This window comes from Lactuca serriola, chromosome 4 (genome assembly GCF_051521515.1).
Source record: "Lactuca serriola cultivar US96UC23 chromosome 4, Lser_US96UC23_V15, whole genome shotgun sequence".
Classification (NCBI taxonomy): Eukaryota; Viridiplantae; Streptophyta; class Magnoliopsida; order Asterales; family Asteraceae; genus Lactuca; species Lactuca serriola.
In genome coordinates this window covers 92,734,036-92,749,682 of record NC_136411.1, presented here as the reverse complement: position 1 = coordinate 92,749,682, position 15,647 = coordinate 92,734,036, and the positions used below count along the sequence as shown (strand labels likewise).

The window sequence follows — 15,647 nt, the reverse complement described above, 5'->3', positions numbered from 1 at the left end:
GGAAACGATTAGGAACAAGGTGTTATAAAAGTAAAACCACCTTCGTATTTCTTTACATCATAATTCATAGCGCATGTTTCTAAACAAATTTGGAAATCAATAAAGTAATATTGCCTTTTCTATTTCTAATATTTCCATGATATCACTTTGTTTGATTTGTTTATTGTTTCAAATTAATAATAAAGATTTTATATTGTTTTTTATTTGTTTATTGATTAGAAAATTATAGATTGGATATGATGGTGTTGGTTTTTAATTTCGTTAAACTGGTTTATATTTGTATATTGATGATTATGACTTTGTGAAAATTACTGTTAACATTATATATAATGTCGATGTATTTGAAAAAGAAATGTGAAACAAATTTTTATTTTATGATGATGAAAAACAAAATGAAAACAATGAGCAACAAACATCTTAAAGTATATGAAAATTGCTTCATGTGGATTTCGAAAAGACTAAGTAGAAAGTTTACCATGTAAATCAACTAGATGATATTAGGTGTTATTAGAGGAGCCTAAGTGCAAAAAATGACATTATCAACCTTGAAAACATCGGTAATACATTTTAGAAATTTACTAGTATGTTTAAATATTGTGTTAGCATTTGGTATTAAAGTTAATAATATATTTGCCTTAGACTGTATTATTGACAACCTAAAGCTATTCCCTCAAGTCTAAACGTGACCAAGTATTTGTATTCCCTTTTTTTCTCTTAAATTAGTTATTATAACCAACCAATCAAATAGTCATCAATGGGAATGGTCAATAAGTCTAGTTATCTAGCACCCGATGCGTATGAATTCTTATCATTATTGTTTAATTATACAACTCTCAAGCAGAAAATAATATTATTACTTTGTTGCTAGAATTTTAGAAACACAACCAAAAAAAACTCCTATAATCGTGTGATGAGTTTCAGAAGGTGCAAAATCTTAACTTTTATGTGTTTGGATCTTGTGAAGTCGTATACAATCTGAAAGTGTTAATAGTGTTTGTCATTAATTCCTTAGTTCCCCAAATTGTCCTCCTATTTTTACCTCTGTAAAATACTTTCCAACTAGATGCTTTCTTTTAACAACTACATGTTACACCTGATAAAAGACCAACTGCATTAAATTTTCACTACTTCTAACATGGCCTTGTGGAATAATGAAATCATTTCCATCTTCTATAACACTATATATACCTTTCTTGTCAAAGAATTTGTCTATCTTATTTGGAATGGATGTTTACCATGGCTCATGATGATTTACAGTTCTTCCCACCATTGTTGTTGGCTTGTTGCATTTGCAATGTGAACTTTCTCACACAACATCAATGGAGGGAACATCTGTAGATAGGTGGGCGGAACCATGTGAGACATCCACTTCAAACATCATAGTGAAATTCTTTGATAGTAATGATATACCATATAAACATGGTTTTATTTTCAATGAGGTATTATAAACACCCTGTTGTAACTTGAAAAACATTTAGTTTTGTATCTACAAAACGTATGTTCAAACCTATGCCTAACACATCCTAAAAAAGGACTCTTTCTTTTCCCGGTAAATCTTTATAATTCCACAAACAAAAGGCATTGTTGTGTGGCTACTCCCTCACGACTAAATGTGACCAAGTATACGTATTCCTGTTTTTTCTCTTAGTTTAGTTATTATAACCAACCAATCACATGGTCATCAATGGGAATGGTCAATAAGTCTAGTACCCGATACGCACTAAATTATCGTTATGGTTTAATTATACAACTCTCAACCACAACATAACAACAAAATAACTCCAACAATTCACCTACTCTGGTGTGAGTTTAAGAAGGTGCAAATCTTAACTTTTATGTGTAACGATCTTCTGAAGTTGTGATAAGTATATTATTTCCTCCTTAAAACATGGAATTCATATAATCCTTAAGAAGAGGAAGGGAATGGTTTTCATCATAATTGTACATCATAGGTACCATTCTTGCAAGATTCAAACAAGCCTTTATGAATGTTGCTGAAAATTTATTTGGGAAGAGGCACTCCTGATTTAGTTGTTTCCATGTGTCTGATATCATAGCCATAACATGTCCCTGTGCATTTTCAAGCGAACAACCTTCATTTTCTCGCATGTAATATGTCACATATGATCCATCATGGCCATCTTGATTCTCATCCTGTCAGTTTATAGATGTTACTATATGGGACATGATTAGTAACAAATTTATTTTCAAGACATAACTAATGAGATAGTATTCAAGTTAATTATGTATAAGTTAAATTTATGGTATGTATTGATGAAATTTATTTTACCTTAGCACTACCTAGATCATCCCAAAGACGAAGTATTTTTGCTAAACTAAATGTTATCCCTGGGTTGTCCTTAATAATTGTAGCACTATCTTCATTAGTAGCACAACCGAGAAGGAAAAAGATGTGCACTGTAACTACTTCTGCACCAGAACTTACAATCCCATTCCTCAAGTATTCGTCTGCAGTCGGCAAGTGTCCAGAAGCAAACCATTTTGCCTCCACTAGAAACGCTTCACAAAGGTTTATCCACTGCAAGAATTCAATTACATTTAAAAGTACGTTTATATTACTTCTCTTTGCTTTCGTTCCATCAATTCGATCGGTATATATATATCATCTTCAATATTTAGTCACTCTTGTTCTAAAACACTTCTTTATTTGTTTAAAGTTGTACTTTTTTTTAATTATGAAGTCTTCAAATCAAAATTAGTTTGGAGAGATAGTTGTGCTCGAATTATATAATTAATCGTACCGTCCTTTTTAAGTACTCTATGGGGTTGAACCCATATTGCTTGTAGATTTTGTCACTGATTTCATGTGTTATGTTATATAGAGCCTCAATACATATCCTGAAGTGATATGGTAGTCGTTCTAGAGAGTTAATATCCCATCTGCAAATAACGTAAGTATAAGCCTTATAACCTAATCTATATTAATGCTACTGATTAGCTCGTGAGTTATGTTATTGAATCTTAATACAAGTTTTCATTATATTCTCATAATAATTATACCTTATAACTGCTTCTGTAAAGAGGACGAGTTCATCTAGAGTTCCATAAACGTCAAAAATATCATCAATTATAAAGATTAAGGCAGTTGGCTTTATGAGATCCAATCTTTGCTCCGACAAGCTAGGATCTGCAAGGCTGGCCATGGGGCATAAGTACCAGTACAATGGTTGACTCCTCGCAAGCTTCAGCTCCTCTGCTAATCCTAACTCCTTCCACCATCTATTTCATCATAATACGAATACTTCTTTTAAATGATTGTCATTATGTTGCATGTGTAACAAACTTAACTTTTACCTAGAGATTTGAGTAACTTCTGTTCGATGTAGGGCCTGGAGTTTAGCCAACTCAATCTCGGCAAGTTGAGACATGGTGGTTCCCGTGTAGTGTTTGATGAATTTCTTGACCATGAAAGTTGATGAGGTTCTTTGATAGGAATGTTCTAATGTATTTTTCACCATTATAGCTTCATCTTCATCAAGAAAAGGCATGATTTCTATGAGAGCATGGCTGCTAAAATCCGCAGCCTCCTCAAGTATACGCTCCCCCTCTATGCTTAGTTGTGATGCTTCATATAATGCCATTAATCCCTTTACGTCTTCCGCCATTTCTTCAAGGAACATTCCATTCTTTTTCTTGAAACGTGCAAAAACGTCTAATACGAAGAAGTATTGTTGGTAATTAATAACTAATTTAACAGATTTGAAATTATTTCAATCAAAAGTAAGGAACAAAAAACAAGGATGATCAGTACGACCGCTCACCTGCTGGAACATAATAACCTTCTTGTCGAAGGATCCGAAAAGTGCAGGAAACCTCATAAAGACTTGGGTTATGATCAGAAACATGGCCATTGGAAATTTTAGTGTAATGCGTTTTCAAGATTGAGTCAATCTCCTCTTCGAAGTGATGGTTGATGCAAAGTTTTTGGAGAACATCAACCATGTCCACAGGGTTTAAGGGCTCATCTTGGACATGCTTGAGAAGAGTTCGAATTTCCTGTAATTGTTGTGAATACTTGATGGGTTGTTCGATCTGCAATTTCCATATTTAGACGGTAATACGGAATATGAACGAAGTAAAAAAAAAAAAAAAAAAAAAAAAAAAAAAGTAAAAACATTGAAAAAGACCTTCAAGTTTATTTTTCTTGGAAGAGAATGTTGTTTTGTACGGATTATGGTTCGCTGGATATTTTGTTGTCTAAAAGAGATGTTGATTGCCATGGAGAGAGAGAGAGAGAGAGAGAGAGAGAGAGAGAGAGAGAGAGAGAGAGAGAGAGAGAGAGAGAGAGAGAGAGAGAGAGAGAGAGAGAGAGAGAGAGAGAGAGAGAGAGAGAGAGAGAGAGAGAGAGAGAGAGAGAGAGAGAGAGAGAGAGAGAGAGAGAGAGAGAGAGAGAGAGAGAGAGAGAGAGAGAGAGAGAGAGAGAGAGATTGATTGATTGATTGATTGATTGATTGATTTTGGAACGTGCTTGCATTACATATTTATAGGTATTCAATTTGGTGTTGACGTATCTTAGGGGTTTTTCTTTTATTACCACGCCATACTCCAAATAAAAGTTAGATCTATATTATAATAATTTATTAGATTACTTTTATTTAACATTATAATTTATTAAATTACCTTTATTAAAAATTATCCTGAGCAAGTTTTAGTTAGATCTATAAGGAGTATTATAGCTTATTAGATTACCTTTACAATTAGATTACCTTTATTAAACATTATCCTGAACAAGTGTTTATATATTTCAAAATCTTTGCGCTATATTTGTTTTTACCGATCACTCGTACATAAATAAAATTTAAAAATTGATTGTGATTTTTCTTTGAAATTTTATTAAGTCAGTTTAAGTTTTAATTATATCCAACAGTTACTAAACATCATAATTCATAACGACTTAATATTATATGTTTTCCCCTATAGATAATACTCGTGACTTCCTCCTTAACATCTATAGGCTATAGCGCCCAATATAACCACATATAAACATCTATATTTTGTAAACCTATACTCACTGGCCATATTATTTCATACCACATCCACATATAAACATCTATATTTATTTATCTTTAAACTATATATTTTATATCATAAATCAAATAAGAAAAAAAAATTAAAGATGTTTTTAAATCTTAAGTAGCGACTATAAATATGCTTTTTCGTAAAAAAGAAACTTGAAAAAATATCTTCAGAATTTTATTTACCTTTTTTTATTAAAATAGAAAAAAAAATTACAAATAATATTTAATATTGGTCTCATTTTGAACGTATGGATGAGAGATCATTCTATTGGTATAATTTACTTTATATTTTATTGTGTATATTTTGATAAATTAAATTAGTACAGTAAAACGTATTATAATATAATTTAAAGTTTTGAAATGGCAAGGATGCAATATAAAACTTATAAATATAATAAAGGGTATATTTTGTAATTTAAATTCAATTCGTGGATTATGAGATGCAATCCAAGAATACGGATCCCTTCATGTCCACAGATTCTTACTAAATACAGTAAAAAATTCATGGACCTCATCATGGACGTTATGGACCTTGGCATGGATTAGTTTGTCCTCTATATATATGGTCATTGGCCGTCTACGTCAACATAAAACATATTTTATTTTAGACAAAACTTCAAAAATGGTCCCTATGGTTTTCAAAAATATCAAGTTTAGTCCCTAAGTTCAAAAAACCTCACAAATGGTCCCTGTGGTTTCAAAACTTTTAACAAATAGTCCTTTTCGCTAACTCCGTTAACTTTTGACCGTTAAGTGAAGGGTATTTCAGTCATTTCACAACTACAGGGACCATTTATGGAGTTTTGCCTTAATTTTTTTAAAAAAAGAAAAATAAATATAATTATTTAATATTAAAGGGCCTCTCTCTCTCACTCTCTCTCTCTCTCTCTCTCTCTCTCTCTTCCATTTTCTTCTTTAATTGACTGCAACACACTCGTGTCTGAGAAGCTCCATCCGAACGCCCCTACTGCTGCTACTTTTCTGTTGAGAATTATTGTCGGAGACGAGGCAAAAGGACCGAGGAAGGCTCACCGGAAAAAGAATTCATCCCCACCACTTTACCTCCTTAGCTTCGTTGGAGCTTAACCCCAAACACCCCACCTCAATCGTTGTTGTTGCAGCTGCTCCGATTCCCTTCCGAATCATTGCTATCGGTGACAAGGAAGAAACCATGATGAGGCTCGTCGGGGAGCAGCCTCGCCACCTCCTCCGGTCGTTCATCACATCTCCCCCCCCCCCCCCCCTTTCGCACCTTTCCTCACCGGAGTTGCAGGCGCAACTTACCCGTTTCCCTCGGATCTTCCTTCCTTCCCTCTCCTTTGCAGGTCAATGCTTAAGCAGCCCTTGCTGCTTCGGATCTTATTCCTCATTCATCAGTCCGATTGAGCACCTGTGACACTCCCGTTAATTGGTGGTTGTAGCTGCCTCCCTCCCATGTGTATTTTGATGTCGGATCGGGAAAAGTAACAGTGAAAGAGGGCTCGTCGGAGATCGACGCCACCCCTCCTCACGATTGTCAGTCAGTGTCGGAGACTCCAATCGTCCGCCTCGCTCGTTTCATTCCTTCCTGATCAGATGAAGGAGAAGACTAAGAACCAAAGATCCTTTTCCCCCATTTATAGTTATTGATAATCAGCCTCTTGTTTTGCTCTTTGTGATCGATTGCCACCACCGAACCACCAATTCCCTGCCATCGAACTATCGTCCGTTCTCTTACCTATCTGATGAAGAAGACGACCCTTGTTTCATTTATCAGAATTGTCAAAATGGTCCATGTGGTTGTGAAATTACTGAAATACCCTTCACTTAACGGTCAAAAGTTAACGGAGTTAGCGAAAAGGACCATTTGTTAAAAGTTTTGAAACCACAGGGACCATCTATGAGGTTTTTTGAACTTAGGGACTAAACTTGATATTTTTGAAAACCACAAGGACCATTTTTGAAGTTTTGTCTTAATTTTATATCTATTGTTCATAACTTGACAAAACTGCAAGATTGGTCCCTGTGGTTTTCAGAAAACTTTGGATAGGGTCCAAAAAGTTTTCAACTTGCATGGACGATCCAAAATCAAGGTTTTTCTGTGTTTTTGGTCCATAATACACTTGAAAAGTCGATTTTACCCTTTTCAATTCTTTTTTCTATTTTCTTTATTTGTTTTGGTATTTAAATAATTAAAAAAAACTAAATCTCACCCACCTCCTCTCCACCGTACCCCAATTTCTCTCTCTCTTTCTTTTGACTCTCTTTCCCATCTTCTTCTTCATCACACATCACCTGCAAATCAAAACTCACACAAAATATGAACAAAAAACCCAGAATCTGCAACAACCTTCTTCTTCAATGAGTTTACCATTCATCGAAATGTATAAAATTATTGTAGAAGCAAAGGCCAACAAAAAAATCAAATTTATTTGCAATTATGCCTAAAACACTTAAAATTAGAACACCAAAATTCATCCTAATTAAGTGTATTGTAATCCGAAAAATTACAGTGGAGACACCAAAGTCATTAAGGGTCAATTTCTTGATACAATATTGGATTTTTCAGAACAGCCACATAAAGTATTTTTGTAATCAAAACAGGAAGAATAAAATGAAGGTGTTACAATCACAAATTGAGGTAGTTCCCGGATGGACCTCAAGTCAAAGTGCATCCCAACACAAACTCTTCAAGCTCTTGATAACCACAAATCGTGCAACAGTAGCCAAATGATAAAATTTAGCTAAATCCATGTTTAAAAACCATTGAAAAAAACCTGTGATGTCCAAAAAAAATTGACTTAGTGGTTTCTACCATGAGTAGGCAGAAAACACAAAATCAGTGATGAACACGAATCATAGAAAATGATCAACACAATGATGAACAAGAATTGCAGAAAATCAAAATACAAATTCTAAACCAACCTAGAAATTTGCAGAAGACACAAAATCAAAATCTGGATTGAAACCCTAAAATATTCTGGCGGCTAAGGGAAAGAGATGAGTATGTCGCCACAAGTTAGAACGTTTCAAGATTTCGGATTTGTTACTAGATTCAACGTTGTCGACTTCATTAAGGTTAAGGCAGGTTTCAAGCTCCAAGATGTAAATCCACTGGCTCGGGAAGGATGAGGAATGGAGGAGATGAGAGGTAAAATACTCACCGACCAGAAGGGGTGGCGACCATTAGGGCTTCTCGACGGGGTGAGAGACATGAAGATGATCTGAAAGTCAATGTCTGTTTGATGAAGAGAGAAAGAACACGAGAAAGAAATATAGGGTGGGGTGGGTTTGTAGGCCCATTTTTTTTCTTTTGCTTTTTTTTTAATTATAAAATAATTAATACAAATAAAGAAAATGTAAAAAAGAAATAATAAGGGCAAAATAGTCTTTTCAAATTTTCAAGGACCAAAACCAAAGAAAATTCTTGATTTTGGACCTTCCATGCAAGTCGAAAACTTTTTGGACCCCATCCAAAGATTTTTACAAACCACAAGAACTAATTTTACAGTTTTGTCTTCATAACTTTATATCCATTGCCTAAACTTTAAAGCTAATACTATCAATGGTGCTGATCCAATGCATATATAAAAAGGTAAGTGTCAATTGCACATAAAAATGCAATAGTGAACAAACATAAATTTGAAATTGTGTATCTTGTGGTTGAAATCTGCTTAAGAAACTTTGAAACGTTCCTTTCTTGGACCGCAGCACCTTCTAATACATCTTCTAATGCAGCGCGGGCCACAAAGAGTTTCCTTTTTCCTAACAACAAAATTAGGTTAATTGATCTTAATGATAAAACAAAGCATTAGGAAAACCAAATTAAATCAAAAAGTAAACCTACGATTGTGAATAATTATATAAAAAAACTTACATAAAAAACCTACAATTATATATATATATATATATATATATATATATATATATATATATAACTTACATCCCAATAAGACAAAACTGCACAAATGGTCTCTGTGGTTTCTCAAAAATTACCACTTTGGTCCAAAAATGTTTGGACTAGCATTAGAGGTCCAAACTTTTCATTTTGTTGCGACTTTGGTCCAATTTACTATAAACTTTTTCATAATGACGAATTTGCCTTTACTTTTTTATTTTAAGTTTTTTTATTATTTAAAGATTTTTTTGATTAAAAGAAAACTAAAAAAGAAAATTTTCCTTTTATATTTAATTTTTATAATTTTTTTTATAACAAAAATTAATAAAAAATGAAAATGCTCTCTCTCTCTCTCTGATATCTCTTTATCTTGATCTTTCTCTTATCTAATCCAATCTATTAAAGAACGGTGGTGGATCTTCATAGCATAGATGGTTTCACAATGGATCATCATAGCATCGACGGCGAGGGATTTTAGATTGAAGATGTCGCAATAAAAACCTAACCCTAAAGTTCAGGCGACGACACACAAATCGAAGTTAGGGTTTGTAGCGGTGGCAGCAACAACTTTGTCAATCTCCTTCTCCAACAATGACTTTGTCAATCTCCTTCTCTCTGTCACACACAAATCTGAGGTGAACGCCACCTCTCTCACTATCTTTTTTAATTACATATTGGGTTTCTCTCTATCACACATAGAGTTGAGGTGGAACATCACCTCTCTCACTATCTCTTTTACAGATTGGGTTTCAGATTAATTGAAGAACCTATGCAATGATTTTTCATTTTGATTTTGGGGGTTTTGCTTCAATTGAATGTGGACTCATGGATTTGGTTTGACCCCTTTTCACTTCTGTCACCGACTCTTTCATTTTTGGTGTATCATCTGGTTTAGATGTCAATAAATGGAATAATCTTGGAATTTGGTGTCTGCACAAGACGAGGGTGAGGATTGAAAGCAAGGTTTCATCGATGATGAAGGTTGGGTGAACCAGGTTGTAACGACCCAAAAATTTTGTTTTAAAACATTATTTTAGAAGAACATGAATTGTTAAAAACATTGTTTGATCAAACCATAACAAAACGTAAGTCATGTCTAAAAATCAAATCATACAATCATCATAATATCAGAGTATAAATCCCAGAGAATCTCGTAAGTGCGGAAATCCGTGTGTGTGCATGATGTGCCGCTACCGCGCCGGCTCCTTCCCCTTCGACGAAAAGGTACCTGAAACCAAAACTATAACTGTAAGCACAAAGCTTAGTGAGTTCCCCCATAATACCCCATACCATGCAAACATATAACAACCAATGTTCAGCTAGGAGTTACGGCCCTTGCCCACACTCGGGAAGATACGGGCCCTGCCCACACTTCGCTAGCCGGGAGATACGGGCCTCGCCCACACTTGTGAAGATACGGGCCCTGCCCACACTTCACTATCTGGGAGATACGGGCCTAGCCCACACTCTGACCTCGGAGAGATACGGGCCCTGCCCACACTCTACCGCTAACCCATAACATACAAGTATCACGCAGACAACAAGTATAAGCAACTCTATCATATTAACACATATATCATACTTGACTAAACCCAGAGATACGGGCTCGGCCCACACTCTAGTACTAGCATCTTGTCTACACGGGTCGGCCTTGGTGCCTTAGACCCGTTCCTACTGGAAAGGAAACTCACCTCGAAATAGTTGCCGGTCTGTGTGGGAATTGATAACCTACTACTGCTGCTGCTGCTCCGGAAACCCTCCGGCTGCAATTCCCACAATACGATCAGCCAAACACGCTAGATGTTCTTAGGGTAAAATGACCCTTTTACCCCTTACCAAGTCAAAGACCAGGTCAAAGTCAACTTCCAGTTGACTGGACTCGCCGAGTCCAGAGAGCAACTCGCCGAGTCCATCTCTCACTGATCCGGTCCCACTCACCAGGTCCCTCTTTCACTCACTGAGTCACCCCTGACTCGCTATCCGGGACTCTGGGGCCGACTTGAGTACCAACTCGCCGAGTTCTACGAGCAACTCGCCGAGTTCCTCGAGCAGGTCCTCTGTTTGCTTCCAATCCACACCAAAACACCCCATTCGAGGGTTTGGGGGTTTCGGGACCACGTTATACGGTTAATTCCGTGCACAGGTACGAAGGGCTGAGCCTTTGACGCTTAAACCCCTCGTGTTCTGTGGGTGTTCATATTACTCGCCGAGTTTGAAGAACTACTCGGCGAGTTCCAGGCAATCTTCATAGGACTCGCCGAGTTTGTTCATCCAACTCGCCGAGTCGACGACCATCTTCATAGAACTCGCCGAGTTCCACCTTGGGACTCGCCGAGTCCTTCGACCCACTTCCTGAGTAGGCCAGATCTAGGACATGCAACACTTCCAGACCACAGATCCATGGTCCTAGGGTTCATTTACCACGTAAAGTTGTAAACTTTACGTGCATGCATGGCCCTATGAGCTCAAACATGCACTTCCAAGTTATACAAGAGGTCCTATGCTCATTGGGGACTTCCACTACCTCAACCACAGGGACTTTATGCTACTATGAAGTCCAAAAGGTCCACAATCGAAGTTCTTGCAGAACATTAGCCATAAACACATAGAGATTTAGGTTTTTAGGGCTTAAAACCTCTTTTCTTAGGGACAAAAGGGGACTAACGAGCTAAAGATCAAGTTAGGGTCTTTTCCACCTGAATAAAGGCCTTTCACAGAGTAGATTCCGGATCTCCTTCCCTTCTTGCACTCTTCAAACTTCTCCTTCTTCTCCCAAGCCCCAAATCACCTTCAAAATGTTAACAATCACTCACAAGGACACAAAAGAGGCTAGGGTTTCGTTCTACAAGTCTCTGGGAGTGCTAAGGGAAGTGGAGGTTGGGTTAGATTGATTAAATAGGGTGCAAACACCCGGGTTAGGGTTTCAGTCCAAACAGGGTCTACTCGTCGAGTCCATCGGACCTACTCGCCGAGTAGACCGAGTAGATCCCGCATCTAGTCCCGCTTCTACTCGGTGAGTCAGTCCCTCAACTCGCCGAGTCCAAGGCTAATTATGCAAAATAAAGAGATTTAATAATCACAAATACATACCAGGAATCAGGTGCTACAAATCTCCCCCACTTATTTTAGACTTCGTCCTCGAAGTCTGCTGCTCGATCCTGAAACAGCTCGGGATAGTGCTCCATCATCTCGTCCACCGGCTCCCAAGTCCATTCCAAACCTTTGCGGTGCTGCCATTGCACCTTCACTAGCTCCACCCTCTTGTTCCTCAAATCCTTCGACTTCCTGTTGAGGATTGCGACTGGGCGCTCGATGCAATTCAGGCTATCATCAACCCGAATATCCTCCAACGACACTACCGCTGAATCGTCCACTAAGCACTTTCGCAGCTGAGAGACATGGAAAGTGTTGTGGATCTGGCTGAGCTCGGCTGGCAGATCCAACCTATACGCCACCTTGCCCACCCGAGCTACAACCCTGAACGGTCCGATGAATCGCGGGCCCAACTTGCCCCGCTTCCTGAATCAAATGACGCCTTTCCAGGGCGAAACCTTCAGGAGAACCATATCCCCGACTTGGAACTCCAAATCGGATCGATGCTTGTCGGCATAACTTTTCTGCCGACTCTGAGCAGTCTGAAGCCTGCTCCGGACCTGCTGGATCCTCTCGGTCGTCTTGAGCACCACCTCGGTGCTCCCCATGACCCTCTGGCCAACTTCACCCCAGCATATCGGGGTCCTACACCTCCGTCCGTACAACATCTCGAAGGGAGGGCGGTCGATACTCGCGTGATAGCTGTTGTTGTAGGAGAACTCGGCCAGGGGAAGATAGGTATCCCAGCTACCACCAAAGTCTAGCACGCATGCCCGCAGCATATCTTCCAGAGTCTGGATGGTCCGCTCGCTCTGCCCATCCATCTGCGGTTGAAAGGTAGTGCTAAAATGCAGACGAGTGCCCAACTCGTCATGGAATCTCTTCCAAAACCTGGAAGTAAAACGCACATCCCTGTCCGAGATCACCGATACTGGCACCCCATGTCGTGCCACAATCTCCCTGATATAGATGTCGGCCAATTTCTCGGCCGATATGCTCTTCTGAATCGGAATAAAGTGGGCACTCTTGGTCAATCTATCCACGATGACCCAAATCGAATCCACTCCACGTGCGGTCCTGGGAAGCTTCGTGATAAAATCCATCGTGATATCTTCCCATTTCCACAGCGGAATATCCAACGGCTGCATCTTGTCATGCGGTCTCTGATGTTCGGCCTTGACCTTCCTGCAGGTCAAACATCGCTCGACATACCATGCCACATCCCGCTTCATGCAGGGCCACCAATAGTCTAGGCGAAGATCCCTATACATCTTCGTCGCCCCGGGATGAATAGAGAATCGGGACTTGTGCGCCTCCTCCATCAAAATATGGCGCACGCCTCCGTGATACGGCACCCACACCCTACGGTGTAGTGTCAATAGTCCTAGGCTATCATAATCAAAGGAGGAAACCTGACCCACCACACGCTCGCTCTTCCGATGCTCCTCCTTGATAGCCTCCTGTTGAGCCTCCCGAATCTGCTCCAATAGGGGAGTCACCACGGTCATCCTCATACAAACATCTCTGATCGGCACCGCCTTGCGGCTAAGCGCATCGGTCACCACATTGGCCTTCCCCAGGTGGTAAAGGATCTCACAATCATAATCCTTCACCACGTCCAACCATCGACGCTGCCTCATGTTCAGATTCGGCTGATCCATGAGGTACCTCAAACTCTTGTGGTCCGTGTAGATGGTACATCGAACCCCGTAGAGGTAATGCCGCCAAATCTTGAGGGAAAAGACCACCGCCCCCAACTACAAATCGTGCGTCGGGTAGTTCGCCTCGTGAGGCTTGAGCTGCCTCGAAGCGTAGGCAATGACATGCCCCCTCTGCATCAGTACCGCGCCCAACCCAGAAATGGACGCATCACAATAAACCACAAAATCCTCTACGCCCTCTGGCAGGGCTAAGATCGGCGCCTCACACAATCTCTGTCTCAGTGTCTCAAATGCAGCCTGCTGCTCGGGTCCCCGCCGAAAGACCACGGCTTTCTTCGTCAGCCGCGTCAGGGGTACGACTATCTTGGAGAAATCCTGGATAAATCTCCGATAGTAGCCTGCCAATCCCAGGAAACTCCGAATCTCAGTTGGAGACTTCGGAACCTCCCATCTCATCACGGCCTCGACCTTGGCCGGATCGACCAGAATCCCGTTCTGGTTGACGAGGTGTCCAAGAAATTGCACCTCGCGCAACCAAAACTCACACTTGGAGAACTTGGCATACAAGCTCTCCCTCCTCAGGGTCTCTAACACCTCTCTCAGATGCTCCTCATGTTCCTCCCGAGTCTTGGAATAAACCAAGATGTCATCGATAAAGACTATCACAGACCGATCCAGCATCGGTCTGCATACGCGGTTCATGAGGTCCATGAATGCGGCAGGAGCATTGGTGAGCCCAAACGGCATCACCACGAACTCATAATGGCCATAGCGCGTCCGAAACGCGGTCTTCTGCATATCCTCCTCCCTGACCCTCATCTGATGATAACCCGATCGTAAATCAATCTTGGAGAACCAAGATGCTCCCTGAAGCTGGTCAAAGAGGTCATCAATCCTCGGAAGCGGGTAACGGTTCTTCACCATTACCTTGTTCAGCTCCCGATAATCTATACACATCCGATGCGACCCGTGCTTCTTCTTCACAAACAGAATAGGGGCTCCCCAGGGCGAACTGCTCGGACAAATAAATCCCTTGTCTAGCAGCTCCTGCAGCTGCGTAGACAACTCCTGCATCTCGGGAGGAGCCAACCGATATGGTGCCTTGGCTATCGGAGCCGCACCAGGAACAAGGTCAATCCTGAACTCCACCTGTCGCTCCGGGGGTATCCCAGGAAGCTCCTCTGGGAAAACATCTGCAAAGTCTCGGACCACCGGAACCTCGCTCACTGTCGCCTTACCCGCCTCCCGGGTATCCATCACATACGCGGCATATCCTGCGCATCCCTGCTGAAGGTAGCGCCTAGCCCTCGCTGCTGAACATACAGCGGGTCCATACTGGGGCCTCTCACTATGAATCATTAACTCTCCCCCGCTTGGGGTCCTGACCTGCACTAGCTTCTGCGCACAATCTATCACAGCCCCATTAGGGCTCAGCCAATCCATGCCTATAATCACCTAATTCCCACGCAACGGTATGGGAACCAAATCTACCAAATAGCGCTCCTCGAACAAACGCAGCACGCAATCTCGAAATACCGTCGATGCTCGCACCGATCGATCATCGGCAATCTCCACCTCCAAAGGGCAATCTAACTCGCCTGATGGCTCATGAAACTTCTTGCTAAGCGCAAGGGAAATGAATGATCGGGATGCACCCGAATCAAATAACACCTGAACTGGGAGGTCGTTCACATGGAACGATCCTAATGCATACATATACATACAGAGCACATATCAATAACATAACATCATAAAAATAAGATAGAGGGAAAGAATCATACCCGTCACCACATCGGGTGCGGCGCGTGCCTCCTCGGTAGTCAGCTGGAATGCTCGGCTCCTCACTACTGGAGCTTCTGCCTTGCCCTGCCGGCCATCTGTGATCCGCAAGGTCGCTGGAGCTGGCGCCTTCACCGGCGCTGAAACTATCAACTGGGGGCAATTGGCCTTCTTGTGGCCCCTCTGGTTGCAGTGAAA

At 40.4% G+C, this 15,647-nt stretch overlaps 1 protein-coding gene across 1 annotated transcript; it reads right to left on the bottom strand.

Moving 5' to 3' along the window:
• Window positions 1-1,718: 1,718 nt before the first annotated feature.
• Window positions 1,719-4,272, bottom strand: LOC145102121 ((3S,6E)-nerolidol synthase 1-like). Its single transcript, XM_079039482.1, has 7 exons — window positions 4,149-4,272; window positions 3,783-4,053; window positions 3,316-3,673; window positions 3,022-3,240; window positions 2,763-2,901; window positions 2,291-2,539; window positions 1,719-2,154 (listed from the first exon to the last, which is right to left on the bottom strand). The coding sequence occupies exons 1-7, from the start codon at window positions 4,239-4,241 to the stop codon at window positions 1,882-1,884; spliced, it is 1,602 nt and encodes a 533-aa protein (XP_078895608.1). The 5' UTR covers window positions 4,242-4,272; the 3' UTR covers window positions 1,719-1,881.
• Between the last annotated feature and the right edge of the window lie 11,375 nt (window positions 4,273-15,647).

What these genes read in the sequence shown, in the direction of transcription:
- LOC145102121 (XM_079039482.1), bottom strand. Translation starts at nt 4,241, where the DNA reads ATGGCAATCAACATCTCTTTTAGACAACAAAATATCCAGCGAACCATA. An exon ending in TTTACAGAAGCAGTTATAAG is followed by an intron (nt 2,902 to 3,021) that starts GTATAATTATTA and finishes CGTTATTTGCAG; the next exon opens with ATGGGATATTAACTCTCTAG. An exon ending in ATGATCTAGGTAGTGCTAAG is followed by an intron (nt 2,155 to 2,290) that starts GTAAAATAAATT and finishes ATAAACTGACAG; the next exon opens with GATGAGAATCAAGATGGCCA.